The 23802-nt window shown below is 34.4% G+C and overlaps 2 protein-coding genes across 2 annotated transcripts; one reads left to right on the forward strand and one right to left on the reverse strand.

The window, feature by feature from the left end:
- Window positions 1–1880: 1880 nt before the first annotated feature.
- Window positions 1881–5902, reverse strand: LOC130472379 (MLP-like protein 31). The gene is made up of 2 exons (XM_056843104.1): window positions 5653–5902; window positions 1881–2422 (listed from the first exon to the last, which is right to left on the reverse strand). The coding sequence occupies exons 1-2, from the start codon at window positions 5837–5839 to the stop codon at window positions 2154–2156; spliced, it is 456 nt and encodes a 151-aa protein (XP_056699082.1). The 5' UTR covers window positions 5840–5902; the 3' UTR covers window positions 1881–2153.
- Window positions 5903–8733: 2831 nt separating this feature from the next.
- LOC110787990 (RNA polymerase II C-terminal domain phosphatase-like 4) lies at window positions 8734–9753 on the forward strand. The gene has a single exon (XM_021992623.2). The coding sequence runs from the start codon at window positions 8785–8787 to the stop codon at window positions 9667–9669; it is 885 nt and encodes a 294-aa protein (XP_021848315.2). The 5' UTR covers window positions 8734–8784; the 3' UTR covers window positions 9670–9753.
- The last annotated feature ends 14049 nt before the right edge of the window (window positions 9754–23802 follow it).

The following is a 23802-nucleotide window of genomic DNA, read 5'->3' on the forward strand; positions in this document are numbered from 1 at the left end:
AATAGGTTCACTATATATACATATATATAGTAATTTTGGTAAGTTCATTTTAATTAGTTTGAGAATTAAAATATAAAAATAGCCAGTGTGGTAAATGATCCTAATATGTGTATCGTTTTACATTATCCTACCTCTATTTTATAGATACTAGTTTAGGGCCCGTGCAACGCACAACTACTACTAAAACAATTTATTATTTTAATAGTAACTAAAAGACTTGTGATATTAGGAAAACATGAAAGTTACCAAACCCGAATGACTCAAGACTAATTTTCGAAAAGATCCGAGCATAACCGAGTTAGTCAAATACAACATATTTTGAATTGAGTAAAATCTTGATAAATAAACTTATATGTTAGTCTACTTACCATGTATTACTATTTTAATTAACATTCTTACTTACCAGTTACCATGTATTATATTATTAACTAGTTTAGGGCCCGTGCAACGCACAGCTACTACTAAAACAATTTATTATTTTAATAGTAACTAAAAGACTTGTGATATTAGAAAAACATGAAAGTAAAAAGGATATATGAAAAAGTATAAATTCAAAATTGTGTAAAAAAAATTCAAATGAACTAAATTTGCATATTACTATACAAATTTAAAAATTATAGTCGTTTACTTGTATGTAGAACGATCTACTAACGTTAACCAAACCCGAAAGACTCAAGACTAATTTCTGAAAAGACCCGAGCATAACCGAGTTAGTCAAATACAACATATTTTTAATTGAGTAAAATCTTGATAAATAAACTTAATTATATGTTAGTCTACTTACCATGTATTATTATTTTAATTAACATTCTTACTTACCAGTTACCATGTAGTATTATATTATTAATAGTAGACTAACATTAGAAGTTCATTTATCAATATTTTTTATATTTCTTATCAGATTAAAAAGTTAAAATAATACATAAATAAAATTATATCATAAAGGAAAAAATAATATTGATTTAGCTTTCCTCCAATAATATATTATGCAGTACATATCTATGGTAATTAAAATATAGTTTATCTTAGTTTCCTAAAAAACCGTAATGTAATTTATTTATTTTAAAGTAAAAAAAAAAATATTTTTGCGGGAAAAAATTGCACCAGGAAATGACACGTGTCATTCTTGGTGTCTCTTTTAGTATATAGTAATAGATAGTAGACTAACATTAGAAGTTCATTTATCAATATTTTTTATATTTCTTATCAGATTAAAAAGTTATAACAATACATAAATAAAATTATATCATAAGGAAAAAATAATATTGATTTAGCTTTCCTCCAATAGTATATTATACAGTACACATCTATGGTAATTAAAATAAATTTTTATCTTAGTTTCCTAAAAAAAACATAATGTAATTTATTTATTTTAAAGTAAAAAAATAAAATAAAAATATTTTGGCGGGAAAAAATCACACCAGGAAATGACACATGTCATTCCTGGTGTCTCTTTTAGTATATAGTAATAGATTTGCGATTACTATTTGCACAAATATTAAGACAAATATGTAGAAAAGTTGGTTTAATATAATAAAATATGGATAAAGCTAGTAAGGGAAATGTGTAAAAATGTGGGTGAATGTGATTAAAAAAAAGAATAAAGTGAGTGGAAAATTGTAAATATTGTGGGGTAAGAAGGTAAGGTAGTAAATTTTCATGTCCAAAAATAGAATAAAGCAAAGTGTATAGAACATTATGAAACGGACTAAAACGAAAAATGTAATTAAAGATCATTTTGAAATGAAGATAGTATGTTTATAAGTTGTCCATATTAAGTATTAAGAAATTGATATTTTATAATCTTAGAAGAAATAACAGATCTTCTTAATTATCTCCAAAAGTCAGGGCAATTCCTCGATGTTCGAACTTAAACAACATTTTCGCAATAACAAATCAGTCATTCTCATACAATAACATACAAAATACCACACACAAGAACAACATCCACTTATTTCAATAGCAAGTTAATACTCCATTATTTTCTTTTTGTTCTTTCTACTTTGACATTTTTTTCCTAAAACATATCAAAATAGGAAGAACAAAAAGAGTGTGAAGGATCGGAGTACGTAGCAATTACTCAGTATCAAACAACATTTGCTCAAACACAAAAACACCAAAATTAATCGTTCATCATGTATGTATTATTATTATTATTCATTTAGATGATGAGCCTCGATTTCCTTAGTGATACCAATGGCAAAGTCCATGAACTTGGTTGGGTAGGGCCCATCATCAGTAAACTTCTCAAACTCAATAATCCACTTCACAATTGTTGTTTCACCCCTAGGAACAACATGAATACTAATGCTTAAGCTCTTGAACTCTTCAAGGATATCTCCTTCAATGACTTTGAACTTCACATATTGTTTCTCTTCATCTATTTCTTCAACTAGCTCCTTTGCTACACATTTCTTCCCATCTGCAATCCATGGAATATTCGATCAGTTTTAAGAAGTATGAATCAGTTATACTCCCTCCGTCCCGGAATACTTGAACGGGTTTGACCGGCACGAAATTTAATATAAAGTAATTGACTTATTATTTACTTAGATATTAGTTGATAGTGGATATTTTTAATATAGATAGGGAACATTTCAAAGGGGGTAAGGGGGGTAGGGAGAGGGTGCATAGGACCACAAAATGACATGTGAAGTGGGTAGTTATTATAATATCAATAAAAATTTATCATTTATAGAAAATGTGCAAATAATCTGAGATGACTTTATAAGAAAAGCGGTGCAAGTATTCCGGGACAGAGGGAGTAATAATTAGTATTTCGTACATATCAATTTTAGTCCGTAAAAATCAGTAATACTCCCTCCGTCCCAAAATAGTCGTTACACTTACCTTTGCACAAAGTTTTAGGTGATAAGTGGTTGTTTGGTTATCAATTGTTATTTTATTGAAAAAGTGGATGTGATAGGAGTTAGTGGGGTATTTTTTTTTAATTGAATGAGAGAGGGGTTGGGGACAAAAAAAAAAATTAGTGGGAAGAGAGAGACAATATAATAATTATGGGGAGTTAAGTTAATATTTGGGGACTCACCTTTTGAGTTTTTCACCATTTATGACCTGCATTTTTTTTTCACTCTTTAGGACCTCAACTTAATTTTCCGGCAAGTTAACTCACCTTTAACTATTTAACCACAACATAAATTTAAAGAAAAAAACAATTTAAAGAATTTAAATAAAATATGAAAGTTTACAACAGCTAAAAATGTCAAAATTGACCGTTGTTTTTTTTGTTGCTCTTAATAAATACAGCAGCTTTGCTCCTCTGTTTTCATTGAAGCTGCTTAATTGTTTTAACCAAAAATTATTGAAGCTGAACTACCCCCCTCCCCTGTTCACAAGATATTAGCGTATAACATGAAAAATGTATCCACTTTGCAGCCAATAATGAACTTTTTGTATCTTGAATTACCTAATCTTGATATAACCTCTAAATCTTGTATTCTTTTCTTTGGTACAAACCTCCAATCCTGTATAGTAGTGAAGGATAATAATTCTCAATTGATTTTATGGGAAAAGAGAAGAACCGTTATTCAGACTGTGAAGCATTTTTTTTAGTTATTCCATGCTAAAGGTTGCTCTCATTTTGTTTTATTTTCCAAACCACTGGTTGGAGGAGGGTCTTTCTAGAACCATAACAGGGAGGTCCTTTTAAGAAACTGAAAGGCGAGCAAGAATCTGTCGAGAGTCGAGACTTTAGCCCCAGTGTCTTGGCTGCTCCTGCTACTATGACTATCATAGTTGTGGGACTAGGAGTAAAACATTATTTCATTCATTTGACTAAAAGTGGGTTGATTTTTCAACACCCACAATTTCTGTCTTTCTCCATCCTCGTGGTGGTATACTCAGAGGTTTTGTTCCATTTCCCTTTGCACTTGAGAATGTGAATTAATTTCTCTGAATTTTGCTGTTTGTGGTAAGAAAATACCTCACGTTTAGAGTAATTGAAGAGCTGAAGAAGTTATAGTATATTTGACTGAACAGAGGAGATAGAAGAGGAGGATGAATGAATTGGCTCAAAAATGAAACGTTGTGTATTTAGCCGACTAAAAGAAACGAGGCCGTTTTATTCTTTTTCCCTCTTTGTTGCGACACGCGTAAGGCAATAAATGGCTACTTGTTTATTACACCACGAATAATACGCTGACACGTGTAAGGGTTTAACCTTTTAACTATGGGGACTAACCTTTTAACTAAGGGACTAATCTTTCATATTTATTATTTAATTTTGGCCGGAATATTTTTTACGGGTCCTTAACGGTGAAAAAAAAAGGTTCAGGTCCTTAACGGTGAAAAATGGTAAAGGTGAGACCCCAATGTTTAACTTAACTCAATTATGGGGTCATTCCTTACTTAGAAGTGTAATAACTAATCTAGGACGGACGAAAAAGGAAAGTGTAACAACTAATCTGAGACGGAGGGAGTATATCTCAAACCATAAAAACATTAACGAGATAATAAGTTGTTTTCAATAATATTATAAAATTAAATAATTCCAGCTCAACTAAAACCGGATGAACTAAACATAGCCTACACCTGACGACACGCTTTCTCTTTTACCGGGCCAGCTCTATATGACTACAATAAGTTAGAGCTGTCAAAAACTGACCCGACCCGAAAACCCGACCTGAACCGACCGAACTCGTAACCGACCATAACCCGAAATTACGGTAAAACAGGTAACCCGAAACCCGACCTGTACCCGACCCGAAAAAACCGATAACCGATTTTAACCCGATGTTGTAACACCCGAACCCGAACCCGACATCCGACCCGAAAATGACCGATAACCGAACTGACCCGACCGAACAATGACCCGAACCCGATTTGATACCCGATCCGATGTCAACCCGAAACCGATTGTAACTCGATGAAACCTGCTATAGACCCGACCTGTGAGAACCCGCTACTCGATTTACCCGAGTTATCAATGACACGACCAAATATTAACTTCATTGATATATCTATTTTAATTATTTATTGCTAAATATTGAAAAATTTAACTCTAAAATAAGTTAAACAAAAATTTTTAGAATATAAAATCCTTAAAATGTATAGGTTAACTATCAGACCCGAGTTTGACCCGTCCCTGAGAGTGACCCGATCTGAATTCTATTTGATCTGATTATTATCCGATCCAAACTAAGATCCGAACCCGAAAATAACTGTGTTGCAAACCGACTTAAACCCGACTCGATAAGACCCGAACCCGAAATTATCTGCTACAAACCGACTTAAACCCGACCCGATAAGACCCTAACCCGAAATCAAACCTGACCGAAATGTGACCCGACTCGAACCCGACCTGAACCCGGGATAGGAAAAAACCCAATATGACCCGACCTTAAATCGACCCGACCGAACCCGAACTCAACCCGAATGAAATATTAACCCGACACGACCCGGCCTGATCATGACCCGAAACCCGAGATGACCCGACCCAAACCCGACCCGATGACCTGTTTTGACAGCTCTACAATAAGTACGTATATATAGCTACCGTTCAGAGACATGGATATTACAATTGACAATCAACTAAATAAGAAAAAAAATTAATTTAAACAACATAACAATATAATGCAACAAAATAACAAACACAAACTAGCTAATTGATGATTGAATTAAAGAAAAAATTACCAATAGTATAATCCCAACAAATGATAGAGCCAGGCTTTCCAAAATCACCCTCATGAACGTCACACGTATGAACTTTATCCGGGGTGATATTAGCGACATGGTGTGGCTTCTGCCCAAAGAGTTCATGAAAAAGATCTCCTTGTGACTTAATCTCAACATCAACTTCTAGCTTTCCTGTAACTCCCATACTTCAAATTAAATTAATAATTTTAGAAATATAATATAATTAGAATATTTGAGGTGAAAATATTGTTCAACGAGGTACCCTATTTATAGAAATTAAGGGATAATGACATAATGTAATAATTGGCCGTCGTGAGATTATATTGTTTTAATTGGAATGTCGTCGTCATCTCCTGCATCAGGCATTAATGTGTACACGATAGAATAAAATCTAAATAGATCTTTCCTTCAAAAAATATCTAAATAGATCTTGATTAACTAATTTATAAAAACGTACAAATGTAAAACGAAGAATGAGTACAACTTCAAAAAAATATACAGATAGTACGTTTTACGTAGTCCAAGTTGGAAGTTTGTCATCTCGTGATTTTCGTGCATGGCCGGATCCCTTTCATGATCGAGTTCTCCTTTGTCTTTGTTGATACAGTAATTCAACAGAACTCAGAAAAATAAAGGTAGTAGAGATTGGAGGAAGTATTTTTGCACATCTGATATAAATAGAAAAAAGACAAAAAAAAATAATTAAATGTTACTTTTTAAAATAAAAAAATGGAGTACTTTTTTTAAACATGAATGATACTTCCTTTTTTTCCCTATTTTGTCTTTTAGCTATTTATCTTTTACGGAAACAACGACATGAGATCCTAAAGTTTGAAGAAGCAACAACAAAAGAGGGTTTTTAGGATCTGAATTCTTAACAACTTATGCAATCATAAAAGGTTTATCTTGGATGTATTTTTGATCATGACTGACTGGAAAGAAGCTTCTTTATACTCCCTCCGTCCCTTAATACTCGCACCGTTTTGACTGGACACGCTTGCCAATGCACAATTTTGACCATCAATATCTTTAACTATGTATTGTAAAAATTTATAAAAATATAATATTTTGAAAATATATATTAAGATGAAGCCTACAATATATTATATACTAACATTTGCTTTCATTTACTAGAAATAAAATAGGGTCAAAGTGAATTTTGTGAATAGTGCAAAAAGTCAAAACGGTGCGAGTATTAAGGGACAGAGGGAGTATATAGGTAATACGGAGTAGTAAAAACCACAAGTTCAAGAATCTATAAGTACACTGACACTATATTGATTGTCTATTAAAAGGCCGATAATCACCTTTAACAAAATCTAATAGAGCATAAATTAGTAGGTTAATCGCCAAATATTTGATAATGTAATCATTTAATCAATCAATACTAAGGTGTAAAAGTAACCCTGTATAAATCCCTGTACAATTGTTAAGAATCTTACTTATCCTGATACAAGCTCATTCAAAGTTTCTAACACGTCAAAGTGGTTCATCTAAAATGTTCTGAAATTACAAGGAGATCGCATATATTCTTCTGAATAAATATTGTCTTGATCTGAAAGACTTCAAATAAACCTGTAATTACTGGGTATCTCTTTATAATTCAGAGGCGGATGTATAGTGCTGCACTGTAATTACTGGGTATCTCTTTATAATTAGTGCACGATGGGTAGACAAATGTCTACCCAATTTTTTAATCAAAAAATCGTTTAACTAGGATAGGGAAAAAAAAAAACCTACTCCCTATTTGCTAAGCCTGTTGCACGTGAGTTGGAAAAACAAGAAGGTAAAAGGTCTTTCTTTTAATCTTGGGACCACAATTACAATTAAATAAAAATAAAAAATAGGAAAAAGTTTAAAATACAAAAAAAAAATTAAAAAAAATTCTTTTTTACATCTTTTGCGTAGGTATTCGGGTGTTGTAGTTGTAAATCTTAATTACTTTTCTGGCCCGCAGAGACGCATCACTCTTTATCGACCAGATATAAGAATTTTGAATAATCTCATATTCTCATCCGATTTCTACTTCTTTGTTGTTTATTTTTAAAAATTTGTTGTTACTCCGTACTTGCTTAGTTGCTAGTTTGCTACTTGCTAGTATAATACTCCATAGTCAATACTCCGTAGACAATCTTAATATAATGGTTAACATCTTGAATTTAAGATAGGTAAAATTCAAGGTAAACAATGTAATTAATTAGTACTCCCTCCGTCCCGGAATACTTGACCTGTTTTTCTTATCGGGCCGTCCCTTAATACTTGATCTGTTTCTAAAAATGGAAATATTCTAACAATATTATATTATTTCTCACTCCACCCCTATTAACCCACCTACCCCCTACTCCATACAAAAAATAATTAAAAATTCAACCCCTACTCTCCCCCAACCCCACCTCTTAACCCACCTCCCACTAACTACATTAAAATAATACCCCACTATCAACTACTACCTATTAAATTAAATAAGTCAATTCAAATCCCTTAAACTCTGTGCCGGTCAAACCGGGTCGAGTATTCCGGGACGGAGGGAGTACTCCATATTGCTTTGTGACGGAAGGATAAAGTAGTACTATAAATTTTCTAAAGTACGATGGTTTGTTTAATTTGCTAATTTTGATGTCTATTGATTTTAAAAGGAGTATAAAGTCAGACAACTATTTACAGATTGTTGATTTTTATTATATAGTTTAATTTGTATCTTTTACACTATTATTTTGATTAAATAATAACTTTGTATGCATCTATTCTAGTTTATTTTATATGGGATGTAATATGAAATTGTCATTTTCATTATATGCTTTATAGTAAATTTGTAATTTTTATTTCTTTTAAAAATATCTACCCTATTTTAAAATCTTGTATACGCCACTACAAACAATAATCTTTATTTTCCTTAAACGGTTTTTAAGGGGTACCTAAATTTTATCCACTCATGAATTTTTAAATCTAATACTACTCCCGTATTCCGTACCTAAATCAAGTAGAAGTAGGAAATCAAATTATTAGCACCGACATTCTTTCCTTATAAATTTAACAACAATCACATCTCACAATTGTAATTTTTAGCGAAAACAATTACTAAATTTCTTTTATTTTTATAGTGAAAAATAAAGAATTATTAAAGAAAATATGTGTGAGGTATTATCAATTGATAATAATCGGGGACGCAGTCACGACAAATGCGAACACACTGCCTTCATCAACAACAGTTGCGCTTGGTGCAAAAAAACCCTACAAGATTGTAACGATCCAACCACCGTCCCGTTCCGCTACATCGATCCCAACTTCTCCCTCACCGTCGACGCGATCCGCCACCTTCGAGACCGGAATTTCAAAACCCTAGTCAACCGCAAGAAGCTCCACTTAGTTCTTGACTTGGATAACACGTTAATACATTCGATAAGCACGACTAGGGAGAGAATTACCCTAATTGATAGAAAAAAGATCAAAACTGTGTACAAAGACGTTTACGAGATTCTTGGTGGTGATAGGTTAGTCAAGGTAAGGCCGGGGGCTCGTAGTTTTCTCGAACAAGCGACCGCGTTGTTCGACTTATCGATCTACACCATGGCTGGAGAAGACTACGCTAAAGAAGTGTCTAGGGTGCTTAGGTCGAAGGTGTGTGAAAAAAGGGTCCGGTTCGAAACAGTTATTTCTAACGAGCATAGCACTAAACCGGGACGAAAGGGGCTTGATGTTGTATTGTCACACGAACCGGCGGTTTTGATTGTGGATGATTTAGTAGAGGTTTGGAGGGATGAACATAAGGGTAATGTAATAAATATTAAACCGTATAAGTTTTTCAAGAAGAGAAGGCCTTGGGTTACTTTCGTAGAAGATGATCAAGAACTTCCTAGGGTTTTGAGTATTCTTAGGAAGGTTCATGAAATATTTTACGTCGAGGATGAAGGCGATTATGCTGGTAAAGATGTTAGGCAAATTCTGAACAAGATCCAGATTGAATCGCCAACTGATGGATTATTGTGTGGTTTGTTAACATTGAAGTTAATTTGATTAGGGAAGTTGAATGATTAACAAGATTGTATACAGCAGATCTTTTAAATGTAGTTCAATATATTGGTTATAGTTTCGTTCTAATATGTTTTTACTATATACTACTACCTCGTTTCATACAGATTTTTACAGTTACTATTTGCACAAATATTAAGGCAAAAATACAAAAATCGATTGAATCTACACTTATATAAAAAAGCGGAGGCAGTACGTAAAGCACGATTAATATGAACAAAAATGTCTCCTTTTACTAACTACGGAGTAGTCTCTCACTACAAAATTATGCATCAATTAGAGATGGATTTTGAGACGGATACAACAAACGTCTCAAAATAAAGACGGATTACTAAATTCGTCTCTAAATTAAAATTGAGATGAAATTGTATAGGGAGTTTCAAAAATTCCGTCTCAAATTTGTAATGGATTTGCAAGAATTCCTTCTCAAATTGTTTTGAGACGCTCTCTATAGAGACGCCCTATTTTCGTCTCAAATCCGTCTCTAAGCATCATTTTGAGACGGATTTGGACTATATAGAGACGAAATTCCTCGTCTCTATAAAATGATTATTTTGTAGTGTCTATATGTTCGATACTAGCTACTCCGTATATGATCCATTTAGGGGTGTTAAATCAGATCAACAGATTGGGTTTGGGTCAGACTCATCGGATTCAAGTTGAAACGGATCGGATTGGAATGGGTTAATTTGGCTAACGGGTCGAATCGGATCGGATTGAAAACTTAACGGATTGGATCGGGTGATATTTTTTAAGCACGGGTTCATATCTGATCGGGTTGTAAACGGGTAAGATTGTAGTCGAGTTGCGTCGGATCGGATCGGATTAGAACATGACGGATTGTTAACGGGTTTAGCCGGACTATAACGGGTTCGGATTCATATCGGATTGGATTAATCTGGTAACGGACTAACACGGGTCGGATTGAAACGGATTTAACCGGGTTACCTCAAATTCACTTTCATATGGGTTTGAGTTATTATCGGATCGGGTTATTCGGTAGCGGGTTGGAATCTGAGTCGGATCCATTTGGGTCCAAATTATATAATTATAATATCGATTACTTAATTAGGAGACGAAAACGATAACTAACTTTTAAAAGTAATAAGAATTTAAGATCAGTAATATAAGTTATTGAGTATATAGTATATAACTTAGTTTAATACTACATTCGTTTATGAAAGTTCTTTAAGCCTTAAATCTACATCAATTACAAGTTTCTTTGAGCAGAGTATATAAAGGGAGAATGAAGTACAAGTACATCGTATAACTAATAGTCATACTGTAACATCCCGAAACTTTTAAACTTGATTTATTAAAATTAAAAATATTTATTAGCTTGATTACGTTTTAAATAATTACGAAATCAAACTTCGTTCTTTTAAACGTTTTTACGATTTATTTTAAACGATAAATTTATAAACGAAAATTTATTTATTTTTCGTTAACGACATTTTTTTTTATATATATAAAGAATTATTTTAGCTAAACATTTCTATTTTTAGTAATTTCCGAAAATAGAAACAGAATTTCTGAATTTTAGTCAACCATGTGAAATTACGAAAATGCCCTTGGAGCACCAAGATTCCATTTCCCTTTCTTCTCTTTGCTCTCCACGTACAAAGCAAGAATGCAGAAATTTCTTCATTCCTCTCCACCCTCAATTCAGTCCACATTCATGCCTTAATCCCCAAGGATTTGAGCTTGTCCTTCACACTACTTGACACTACAAATAACCATGAATTGTCTCAAATTCTCCAACCCAAAAACCAGTTAACAAAATTGAGAAAACATCACCACATTGACCACTGTCAACCGCCACCACCATTCTCTGTCACCACCACCTTCAACCACCACTTGCACCATTACCCGCCTCACCTCCGCCACCATCTCCGGCAAAACCCGACCCGAAACCCCCCTTGCTTTCTCTCCTCTCCTTCGATATACTCCCCTGCCTCCCTTCCCTCTCCTCTTCGTTGCACCACCAAAGCAACACCACCACTTCGTCAGTCACCAATCACCAACCCACGAACCACCAGCCACCACGTCGACCACCCAGAACCACCCTTGCTTCTCCCCTGCTTCGCAACTCTCTTCCCCTGCTTTCCCCTGTTTGCGCGACCATTCCCCCCCCCCCCTTCCTTGCTGTTTTGCCGCCGCGAAACCACACCACCACCACCACCGTCTCTCCGGCGCTTCCCTGCTGCGCCGCCTCCCAGTCCGCCCAGAACCTCCGCCCAAACCTCCGGTCACCATCACCCCTCTCCTCCCCTGATTTCTCCCCTGTTCGCGCCCCTCTCCCCCTTCCCTCGCCTGTTTCTGCCGCCTCAAACCACCATCATCGTCGCCTCTCGGCGCGGTTTCGCCTCCCAGGATGAGCCCCCAGCCTCCCTCCTCTCTTCCTCCTCCTCGTGTTTCTCCTGTTGTGCTCCCCGTGCTGCTCGTGCCCTTCAATTTCAGAAACAAAGTTTCTGAAATTGAAACTTTGTTTTATTCCTCCTTATTCAAGTTGGGCCAAATCAATTGGGCTTTGGGTAAGACAAACCTGAATTTCAGATTATCAATTCCTTAATATTCATGTTTTAATAAATTTTATGATATAATTATTTACTAATGAATTGTTATTATTTTCAAGAAATAAATAAATTTGATTATCGAGTTTAAGAAAAATAAATTACCGTACTAAATTTATCAAGGACATAAATTAAATAAATCTTGTGTAATTGATTTAGAATATATATATACATATATATATATATATATATATATATATATACTTCGATTGAAATTTCCATAAATTATATTTATCACTAAAATTGGTGTTTAATTATATTTTCATTTAAACTATGAATTTATATATTTCTTACTTTATTTTTTTTTTTTTTTTAAATTCGTTATTTATAATAATTCGAAATTTCTAAGTTAAATTATTACCATATTAATAACTAATTCAATGGTTTAATATTCAAAAGAAATCGGACTTGGAGCTCAGGAAGAACGATCCATCGAACAGGAAGTATAAACTACGGTTGAGGTAACATCTATTGCTAACACCCACGATCCCCTTATGAAATGTGTTTTATGAGATTATGAAATGTGTTTATAATGATATGCTTTTATTGGATTGTGGGATATGAAATGTATTTATAAAGTGTGTTTTATGCATGATGATATTCAAATACGTTTATGAATGATTTTATGAAGAATGATGTTTATGAGTTATGAATAATATACGAAACATGATAAATAAAAGTGGAACAGGTTCTGGCAGTTAGTGGGGTTACTATTTCTAGGTCGTGCACGTACCGCCGTACCGCGGGACACCCAACAAGGGAGAGTGCTCCTTGAGGGTTACCGCAAGCTAAAAGAGAAACTATCTAGGTACGGGCGTATGTCCAACAAGGGAGAGTGCTCCTTTAGGACTATCGCAAGGTGGGAGACGTCCCGCAAGGCTAACTTGTCAGTTACCAAGTAAAATGAAGGTTTTATGAAAGATAATGGGAACTATCAAAGTTTCAAGTTATAAATGATGTTTTATTGCATTTATGAAAGTGTTTTACTATGTTCTATTCTCCCTGATTGCAAAGTAAATAAAATGAATTGAAATGAGTTTACGCTGTTAGGGTAGTATGTTACTGGGCCTCGGCTCACGATGTTGCTTTTGTTTTAGGTACGAAGAAGATTAGGGGATGCCTTAGAGTGAGGATGCAACCATCAAATTCACGATCGATGTTTAGTAAAGTTAACTATGTCTCACTAGTAATAATGGATGTATTAACTAAACTCTAAGTTCAATTTCAAGTATTGAGTTAGATTTTAATATTAATGTTTAATCAATGCTAGAAGTATTTATTATTAAAGTTTATTTAGTAATTTAAAAAGGTTATGTCGCCTTGTATTTCCCACGAGGGGGATACGACATGTGACGCTCCGACTAAGCTAGGGTTTTCCGCTGCTAATTAAAGATAATTAACCTAATTAATGGTGTTTAGAAGTCGGGGTGTTACAGTTTGGTATTCAGAGCCAAGGTTCTGCGACCATAAGTGCTAAACTTTACGGGTTTTGTACGAAATAAAATTTATTAAGTTTTAAGCAAGAATTTTAAGGAATAAGTAAAAAGAATATGTTAAAATCATGCTAAGTTAAAATGAAATGAGTGTGAGTGATAGGAACGGGGAACGCAACGGGAATGTTTTCTTTATTATGATTTGCAGAATTTCTTAGTCTAATTTCAAGAAGAAAAGATTATCTGAAGCGTTGTATCCTTGCGATCAGATCGGCGATGACTTCAAGCGAAAATATTCCTATTGACGGCACTAGAAACGATAACGATGTTAACGATGGCAATGGTAATCACAAATCTGCATTAACGCTGGAAGGAATGCAAGAAAGAATTGAAGAATTGCGCAAGGATCCCATTTTCGGTGACACCCCAGGAGAAACGAGTGATAATCGAATGGACTTAATGAGATTGATAATGTCGGAACTTCTGCAAGGAAATCGTCAGAAGCCAAGGTCAGAGCAAGAAGAATGCTCCAACATGTTCAAGAAGTTTGCTTCTCATAAACCCCCTACTTATGATGGCAAGCCAGACCCTACTGAATTTGAGGAATGGATTAGCGATATGGAGAAGTTATTTGATGCAACTCAATGCCCCGAGAAATGGAAGGTCAACTACGCCGTCTTTTACTTGAAAGGACAAGCCAACTTGTGGTGGAAAAGTGTTAAAGGAATCCAAAATGAGCCTGGTTTTGGTTGGGAAAAGCTGACGGAAGCTATGCGGGAACAATTTTATCCCTATTCTCTGCAAATGCAAATGGAATCGGAATTTATCAAATTGAGTCAAGGAAAGAAAAATGTTCTAGAATATGCAGTGAAATTCAATGAGCTTGCTCGATTTTCCCCTGACCTGGTGACTACTGATAGGCAAAGGATGAATCGATTTGAAGGAGGATTAAACATTGAGATCCGTGATCGTCTTTCGAGTTCTAGAATTTCCACTTTCCAAGAGTTGTACGATCGAGCAATTAACGTCGAAAGAATTATCAAGCTTCGAGAAGAAACATATGGAAAACGAAAAGGGAGCTTCGAAGAAAATCAACCGAACAATAAGAAACAAAATGTCAATGTCAGCTATCAAGGAGGGAATAACGGAAACCAAAACTTCAACAAGAATCGTGGATGCGCCAAGTGTGGAAGATGGAACCATACTGAGAAAGAATGTCGAATTGGTACGCGAGATTGCTTCAAATGTGGTAGCAAAGATCACAAAATCAGAGATTGTCCTCAAATACATCGAGAGCAAGGTGATAGGAGATACGATGAAAACAAAGGAAATGGTGGCACTACAAATTTCAACCATAATCCCCCACGTGGAGTAACTTCGAATGGAAGAGTGTTTTTAATGCAAGGAAAAGACGATGATGCAAATGACAATGACGACTTCGCTAGTGTGGAATGAAGAATGAAGCGTAATGTCCTTTTGAAATCGTGTGATCGAATATCTAGAATATTTTAGAATTAATGATGGAAATTTTGAAAGTAATATGCGCTAATCGAGTATCTAACTAAGATGTATTACCATCATTAGTTATATGAATGTTATGCTTATGTATGAAATTTTCAATTAAAGAATTATGTGTTTAAGATATGCTTTATGGATTATGTTTATGCTGACATGATTGTATTGGTAATAACTAATCGTTACGTATGAAAGTCGTCTTCGATGGAAGTTCTCCTGAGCTCAGAGTACGAGATTATTATAACAAATGACTTTTATAAATTATTTGACTATTATAATTGTTAGGTAAATATTTATTTTCATTATATCTATCTTCAGAATTATAATTTTGTATTAAAAACATTACTACTTTTGGTAGAAAATATTTTCAAACGGGATCTCACAAAGAAAAATGGGAGCCTAGTCTACGCTAACAAGTTTGCCCCTTTTTATGTTCTTTGCTCCTCGATCCTATTTTATGAAGTAAAGTAGAGATACAAAAGACGATGGCGGAATATAATTGACCTTAATGACGATTAAGATCAACATATAATTTTGCCCCTTTTGTATTCTTTACTCTTCGATTCTAGGTCTCGAGTTGAAGCAGGGTCATTAAAGAAGATGGTGGAATGAAAGCTAGACATTGTCGGAATTGGAATGAAATTGTGAGATCTTGGTTTTAAAATAAATATCATACCTTTAATCGAATGTTTTCGATTTTCAACAATCATTTTATACGTTTAATTTTCAAGTTTCGAGGACGAAACTTTTTCTAAGGGGGTAAGAGTGTAACATCCCGAAACTTTTAAACTTGATTTATTAAAATTAAAAATATTTATTAGCTTGATTACGTTTTAAATAATTACGAAATCAAACTTCGTTATTTTAAACGTTTTTACGATTTATTTTAAACGATAAATTTATAAACGAAAATTTATTTATTTTTCGTTAACGACATTTTTTTTTATATATAAAGAATTATTTTAGCTAAACATTTCTATTTTTAGTAATTTCCAAAAATAGAAACAGAATTTCTGAATTTTAGTCAACCATGTGAAATTACGAAAATGCCCTTGGAGCACCAAGATTCCATTTCCCTTTCTTCTCTTTGTTCTCCACGTACAAAGCAAGAATGCAGAAATTTCTTCATTCCTCTCCACCCTCAAATCAGTCCACATTCATGCCTTAATCCCCAAGGATTTGAGCTTGTTCTTCACACTACTTGACACTACAAATAACCATGAATTGTCTCAAATTCTCCAACCCAAAAACCAGTTAACAAAATTGAGAAAACATCACCCATTGACCACTGTCAACCGCCACCACCATTCTCTGTCACCACCACCTTCAACCACCACTTGCACCATTACCCGCCTCACCTCCGCCACCATCTCCGGCAAAACCCGACCCGAAACCCCCCTTGCTTTCTCTCCTCTCCTTCGATATACTCCCCTGCCTCCCTTCCCTCTCCTCTTCGTTGCACCACCAAAGCAACACCACCACTCCGTCAGTCACCAATCACCAACCCACGAACCACCAGCCACCACGTCGACCACCCAGAACCACCCTTGCTTTTCCCCTGCTTCGCAACTCTCTTCCCCTGCTTTCCCCTGTTCGCGCGACCATTCCCCCCCTTCATTGCTGTTTCACCGCCGCGAAACCACACCACCACCACCACCGTCTCTCCGGCGCTTCCCTGCTGCGCCGCTTCCCAGTCCGCCCAGAACCTCCGCCCAAACCTCCGGTCACCATCACCCCTCTCCTCCCCTGATTTCTCCCCTGTTCGCGCCCCTCTCCCCCTTCCCTCGCCTGTTTCTGCCGCCTCAAACCACCATCACCGTCGCCTCTTGGGGCGGTTTCGCCGCCCAGGCTGAGCCCTCAGCCTCCCTCCTCTCTTCCTCCTCCTCGTGTTTCTCCTGTTGTGCTCCCCCTGCTGCTCGTGCCCTTCAATTTCAGAAACAAAGTTTCTGAAATTGAAACTTTGTTTTATTCCTCCTTATTCAAGTTGGGCCAAATCAATTGGGCTTTGGGTAAGACAAACCTGAATTTCAGATTATCAATTCCTTAATATTCATGTTTTAATAAATTTTATGATATAATTATTTACTAATGAATTGTTATTATTTTCAGGAAATAAATAAATTTGATTATCGAGTTTCAGAAAAATAAATTACCGTACTAAATTTATCAAGGACATAAATTAAATAAATGTTGTGTAATTGATTTAGAATATATATATTTATCACTAAAATTGGTGTTTAATTATATTTTCATTAAAACTATGAATTATATATTTCTAACTTTATTTTTATTTTTTTTTAAAAAAATTCGTTATTTATAATAATTCGAAATTTCTAAGTTAAATTATTACCATATTAATAACTAATTCAATGGTTTAATATTCAAAAGAAATCGGACTTGGAGCTCAGGAAGAACGATCCATCGAACAGGAAGTATAAACTACGGTTGAGGTAACATCTATTGCTAACACCCACGATCCCCTTATGAAATGTGTTTTATGAGATTATGAAATGTGTTTATAATGATATGCTTTTATTGGATTGTGGGATATGAAATGTATTTATAAAGTGTGTTTTATGCATGATGATATTCAAATACGTTTATGAATGATTTTATGAAGAATGATGTTTATGAGTTATGAATAATATACGAACCATGATAAATAAAAGTGGAACAGGTTCTGGCAGTTAGTTGGGTTACTATTTCTAGGTCGTGCACGTACCGCCGTACCGCGGGACACCCAACAAGGGAGAGTGCTCCTTGAGGGTTACCGCAAGCTAAAAGAGAAACTATCTAGGTACGGGCGTATGTCCAACAAGGGAGAGTGCTCCTTGAGGACTATCGCAAGGTGGGAGATGTCCCGCAAGGCTAACTTGTCAGTTACCAAGTAAAATGAAGGTTTTATGAAAGATAATGGGAACTATCAAAGTTTCAAGTTATAAATGATGTTTTATTGCATTTATGAAAGTGTTTTACTATGTTCTATTCTCCCTGATTGCAAAGTAAATAAAATGAATTGAAATGAGTTTACGCTGTTAGGGTAGTATGTTACTGGGCCTCGGCTCACGATGTTGCTTTTGTTTTAGGTATGAAGAAGATCAGGGGATGCCTTAGAGTGAGGATGCAACCATCAAATTCACGATCGATGTTTAGTAAAGTTAACTATGTCTCACTAGTAATAATGGATGTATTAACTAAACTCTAAGTTCAATTTCAAGTATTGAGTTAGATTTTAATATTAATGTTTAATCAATGCTAGAAGTATTTATTATTAAAGTTTATTTAGTAATTTAAAAAGGTTATGTCGCCTTGTATTTTCCACGAGGGGGATACGGCATGTGACGCTCCGACTAAGCTAGGGTTTTCCGCTGCTAATTAAAGATAATTAACCTAATTAATGGTGTTTAGAAGTCGGGGTGTTACACATACGCTTAATTGGTAGTGCAACATATTTAATGTTAACTTCTGGATCGTAAACGGTTGGGTTAAATGAGTTCTGATCGAAATTGGTTCTGATTAAACGGGTCATGGGTTGAAATGGTTCGGATTAAATGGATTTTCCTCGGGTTGGAACAGATTCGGGTTCAAATGGACCGGATCATAAACAGGTTTCAGATCGCTTCGTTTCAGATTAAACGGATTTGGATTGTCACGAATTGGTCTGTTATCGGATTTGAATCTTAATCGGATCAACATTAACGGGTTAGGTCGAATTCGGATTGAATATAATCGGACCGGATCGAATTTCGGATCTTAGCTCGCGGGTTCTAAACGATTCGGATTTTAAACGGTCGGATAAACCCCATCAAGTTCACTAGGTCGGATTGAGAATTGACACCCCTAGATCCATTCTATTTTGTTTGTATCAAACTTCTACGTCAATATCTATGTAATGGGTAAATTATTTAAATATATATAGATCTCTACTCTTGCATAACTAATAGTAGTCCAGTAATTAATTAATATCAGGAACTAAATTTTTTTCAAATAAATTATAATATGTTATATATATATATATATATATATATATATATATATATATAAATATATACATATATATATATATATATGGATTTAAGGGGGGTGTTGAGGGTATTCTCTTCACCTGAATTTCACTTATATTATCTTATTTTATCTTAGTATCCTTATTTAATACGTAGTACGTAGTATTATTTAATTTAAATATATTATTGACCCTTATTGTAAGACCACTTTTACCAATGAGGAAAAAAAAAAATCTCACATCTATCTCTCTACCACTTTTTTACTCTTCCACGTCACTTTCCTCACAAACTAAACATTTGACAAAAATTTCATCCCACCAATGAACTACAAAAAAAAAAGTTTACCACTCATTCATTTACTATTCACTATACTCCACCACACTTGCTATCCCCTACATACTCCACCTATTTTGTATTTATTTTATATTACTCACTCCGTCCCAGAATACTCGCAACATTTTGAATTTTTGCACTATTCACATAATTCACTTTGACCTTATTTCATTTATAGTATGTTGACCCATAGGGTTTTGATGATGACAAACAAACTTAACTAATAAATGTTTAAGTTTCTATGCTAAGAAAACCAGGAGTTCCAGAGCAGGAACAAGAGAAGGCCAAAGCATGTAGACTTGGACAATCAGAGAAACTGATCAAGCAGGCATAAATAAGTTCATGATGGGAACATGGTTCAAGAAGTTCCAGAGGTGGAACAACCAACATGCGGAGCAACATGGAACATGAAGACAGGAAATAAGAGTTTATGTTCTAGGATTCATGTAAGTATGTAGTAGCGTGAAAGGTAATGGAACAAGGTGTCAAAAGGAACTCGTGGAACTTAGAGTCAAAAGCATCTAAGAGTCAGTGAATATGTTGCATATTATTATCGTAATCTGTAGGGATTTATTTAGAGTTTTGTTTCTTAATAAATCTCTACTTGGTTAAGAGTTTTAGATAATATGCACTAGTTATTTTAGGATAAGATTTAGTTTTAAATAAAAGATAAGTTTTAAATTAAATCAACTTTAATTAGGATTCTGATTTTAATTTCATCTTTTAATTATTTTTATCTTACCTGCTTTTGGAAAATAAAGATTCAAAATTTAAAATACGTATAATGAGTTTGTGAGTGTTGGAACTTGTAATGCAAGTTCCTGCACGAACGAAATCTCATGTATTTATTTCACGTTTATGAAAAGGTTTTCAGTAAAATATTTTTGCATAAGAAAATAAATAAAAAGTGAGTTTTGGAAAAATATCTCCTGGATTATGTTTTGATAAAACGTTGCTTTTTCTCCAAGTATTTATTTTCTTTTTTGTTTCCTATTTTTACTCTAACTGTTTTACTGTAAACGTGGTATAAGTTGTGCCCAAGACTTTGACTGCTTTCTCCCCAAGTTTCTCCCCAACTAACTGATCATGGGTAAGTGCCTAGAAGTTAGGAAACTTACTGTTAGTGGAGGAATAAGTGGGATTATCGTTAAGTCTTGTGCACGCTATAAATAGAGGCTTATATCTTCATTCCAAAGAGACTGACTTGTGTCATTCCATAAGGATTGGCTGTGGAATAATGTTATAGAAGAATATGTTTTTCATTCCACGTTTTTGAGTCAGTTCTTACGAGTTCCAAGTTCCTACGAGTGACATGTTCCCCATTGGTTTTTCACGTGCTACATTCTAAAGGGATACTAATAAATTATCAATCATCAATATTTTGAGAGTTGGTCAAGGGTTGAGTGAACTCTTGTAATGGGGAATTGGTCAAGGGTTTGAGTGAATTCTTGTATCAAGTTTTGCGCAGGAACTTGAGTGAGTTCCTGATGTGTACGGGGCAGGAACTTGAGTGAGTTCCTGATATGTATTTGGGGAGGCTTTGAGTGAAGTCTATGAGAGAGAAGCAGATAGGCTTTGAGTGAAGCAAAAGAGTCAAGAGCGACTTCTAGGGAAGTCAGTGAGAGCGTAGTTGTTTGAGAGAACAACTATTGGGAACTTGAGTTCGTAGAGGAACTCAAGTAATGCCCGAGTTCCTTATATGTTTGTAACAGAGTTGTTGCCCTATAGTGAAAAGAGTTTAAGTTGAAATCCCTAGTGGGTCGAGGTTTTCTTTCTAGTTGGGCCTAGAAAGTTTCCTCGTAAAATCTCTCTTGCATTGTTTCTCTACTTGCTTATGTTCTTTATAATTCCGCAAAAATTGGCTAGCAAGTTCCATATTACAATTCACCCCCCCTCTTGTAGTGTTCCATCCGAATAGCAATTGGTATCAGAGCCGGAACTCGCTGATGAGCAGGCAACCCTGCTGAGTTAAGTTCCTGGAAGGAGGAACAATTACAAGAAACTTGATGAAAGGAACTCGATCCTACCCATTCAAAGGAACAAGGTAGATCTGACTTTTATTGTTGAATAAAAGTCAGTCCAGGTGTAACAGGCGATCTTCTAAGGTAAATATCTATTCCTTTAGACCTTCTTTGTGTGCATACATTAATTTATTGCGTGTTCCTTGCATTGTTTCTAATGGAATTTCTAACAATTTTGATTTAAAATTGAATTTGAAAAATCTAAAATCTATATTTAATAAATGATTTTTCAATTTATTTTTTCAAACTTCATTACATTTAAATTATTTCAAGGAAACGTATTTTGAAAAATGCATATATGTGGAACTCGGAGTTTTTAATTTTTAGGCAACAAAATATCCTACTTTTTTTTCTGCCTTAGAATTATTATTTTATATTTCATAAATATATTGAATATGATTTATACGAAGGCATATTGTATCTTGGTAGTTGTAGTTGTGTTAGTTATTTTCTTAACAGTTACTACTAACAAGAAGGGATCCAAATCATGTTGGGTTCCCTTGACAAAGAAATTGGTACAGGAACAAACAAAGATGCACATTAATATGTCAGAGTTCCTATGAATATAAGTTCCACATTGAGGAACTCGCTGGATCATTGTTGACCCACGAGTTACACTTAGGAACTCATGAGGGTGTGACATTATAAAGATACATTACATCAGCACCCCACATCGGAACAAGGATCAAAATCCGAAGAGGAACTTCCGAATAAAGGAACTCATTCTAGCACCATTGCAAGCAACAAATAAAGGCTGCAACGAAAATAGTCTTAATGATATATTTAAGGTAAACATCTAATTTTTGAGATCTTTATATGCATACGCTATTTATTTAACTCAAGTTCCTGACAACGTTTTATGAAAATTATTCAAATGTATTTTGAATTTGTTTAATCGATTTTGGATTTTCTCAAATATGTTTTTGTGAGACAAATTTCAGATTCTAAAACTGATTTTACATTCATGCATTATTTGTTTAATAAGAATGGTTCAAGGAACAAGACAAAGGAACAATGCATATAGCCACTCTTGGAACTTGGTTTCCCTGCGAAGGAAACTTTATTCTTTGGGCTACATAATTTAATGTTATATCATTCATTGTCCAAAGAACAGTTTTTCCATGTATTATGAGTATATTGAATATTTATTATATGTATGCATGTTGTATCTTAGATCTAGTAGTTTAAAATAATTTTCTAAGATGCTACAGCAAAAAAGAAAGGAACTGAAATTATGTCAGGTTCTCAAGACCATGAATTGTTTACAGGTCTGTTAGTATACAATTTTTGTATACTTTAATCTTCTAAATTATGCTACCTAAATATATTTACTACTAATGCATGATCTTGGAAGGTAGTAGAAGAGAAATGATTTTTACAAGTTTATAACTCATGATTGAGTGCGTGTATGAAGTAAAGGAACAACATCAGAATTACACCGAGGAAAAATGAGTTGGAAATCAATTAGATTCGTTGGAACAGTGAAGAGGAACTCAGGCTCGGAACCTGGAACTTAAGATGTAAACTAGTTCCAGTTCCATCAACATGTAAGTTCCTTCCAAATATAATGGGTCATATCAACGAATCAACTCACATGCTCTATACAATTGGAAGTCACTTTGAACATCTCAAAGGAACTCAGTCATGTGAAATGTTAGTAAGGTTGCTCCCTCATTTTACTTGTGTTAATTAATGTTGAATAATTTTTGATAAACCTGTTTCTCTTAAATTGTTGTGCAAACTAACCTTATTTGTGTTATAGGTTTTATTTTGGAATTTAATATTTATAAAATGCATAATAATAAGTTCCATTGGTCAAAGGAACTCTTCCTAAGATCTGGTGGAACAATCCGCGAACTCAAGGTTACAGTAACTTGATAAATGGTACATAAACAATTTGATAGCAAATCTATGGTGTCAAAGTTTTTCATGTACAAGTTCTTGATTCTTGTTAACCTAAGTTCCATGGAACAAAATATATGTTTCATGTTTCTTTCGTGAAGTAAATTTTCTAGGAACATTATATTTTGTTGTTATGTTTGAGTATATATTTATTTTAGACTAACTTGCTAACCATAACTTTGCACAAAAGTACTACACTTGAGTGTTATTTTTTCCCAGATTACTCATATTAAAATAACTCAAGTTAAAGAATGGTCATGAAGACCATAAGAACAAGTTATAACTTACTTGTAACATGAAAAATGAGGTGGCTACAACCAAGGGGGAACAACTCGTT

This window comes from Spinacia oleracea, chromosome 4 (assembly GCF_020520425.1).
Source record: "Spinacia oleracea cultivar Varoflay chromosome 4, BTI_SOV_V1, whole genome shotgun sequence".
NCBI lineage: Eukaryota > Viridiplantae > Streptophyta > Magnoliopsida > Caryophyllales > Amaranthaceae > Spinacia > Spinacia oleracea.

Bases quoted from the DNA above. Each gene is read 5' to 3' on its own strand.
- LOC130472379 (XM_056843104.1), bottom strand. From the start codon at position 5,839: ATGGGAGTTACAGGAAAGCTAGAAGTTGATGTTGAGATTAAGTCACAA. The intron at 2,423-5,652 runs GTAATTTTTTCT...CATGGATTGCAG, and splicing joins TTGTTGGGATTATACTATTG to ATGGGAAGAAATGTGTAGCA.
- LOC110787990 (XM_021992623.2), top strand. From the start codon at position 8,785: ATGTGTGAGGTATTATCAATTGATAATAATCGGGGACGCAGTCACGAC.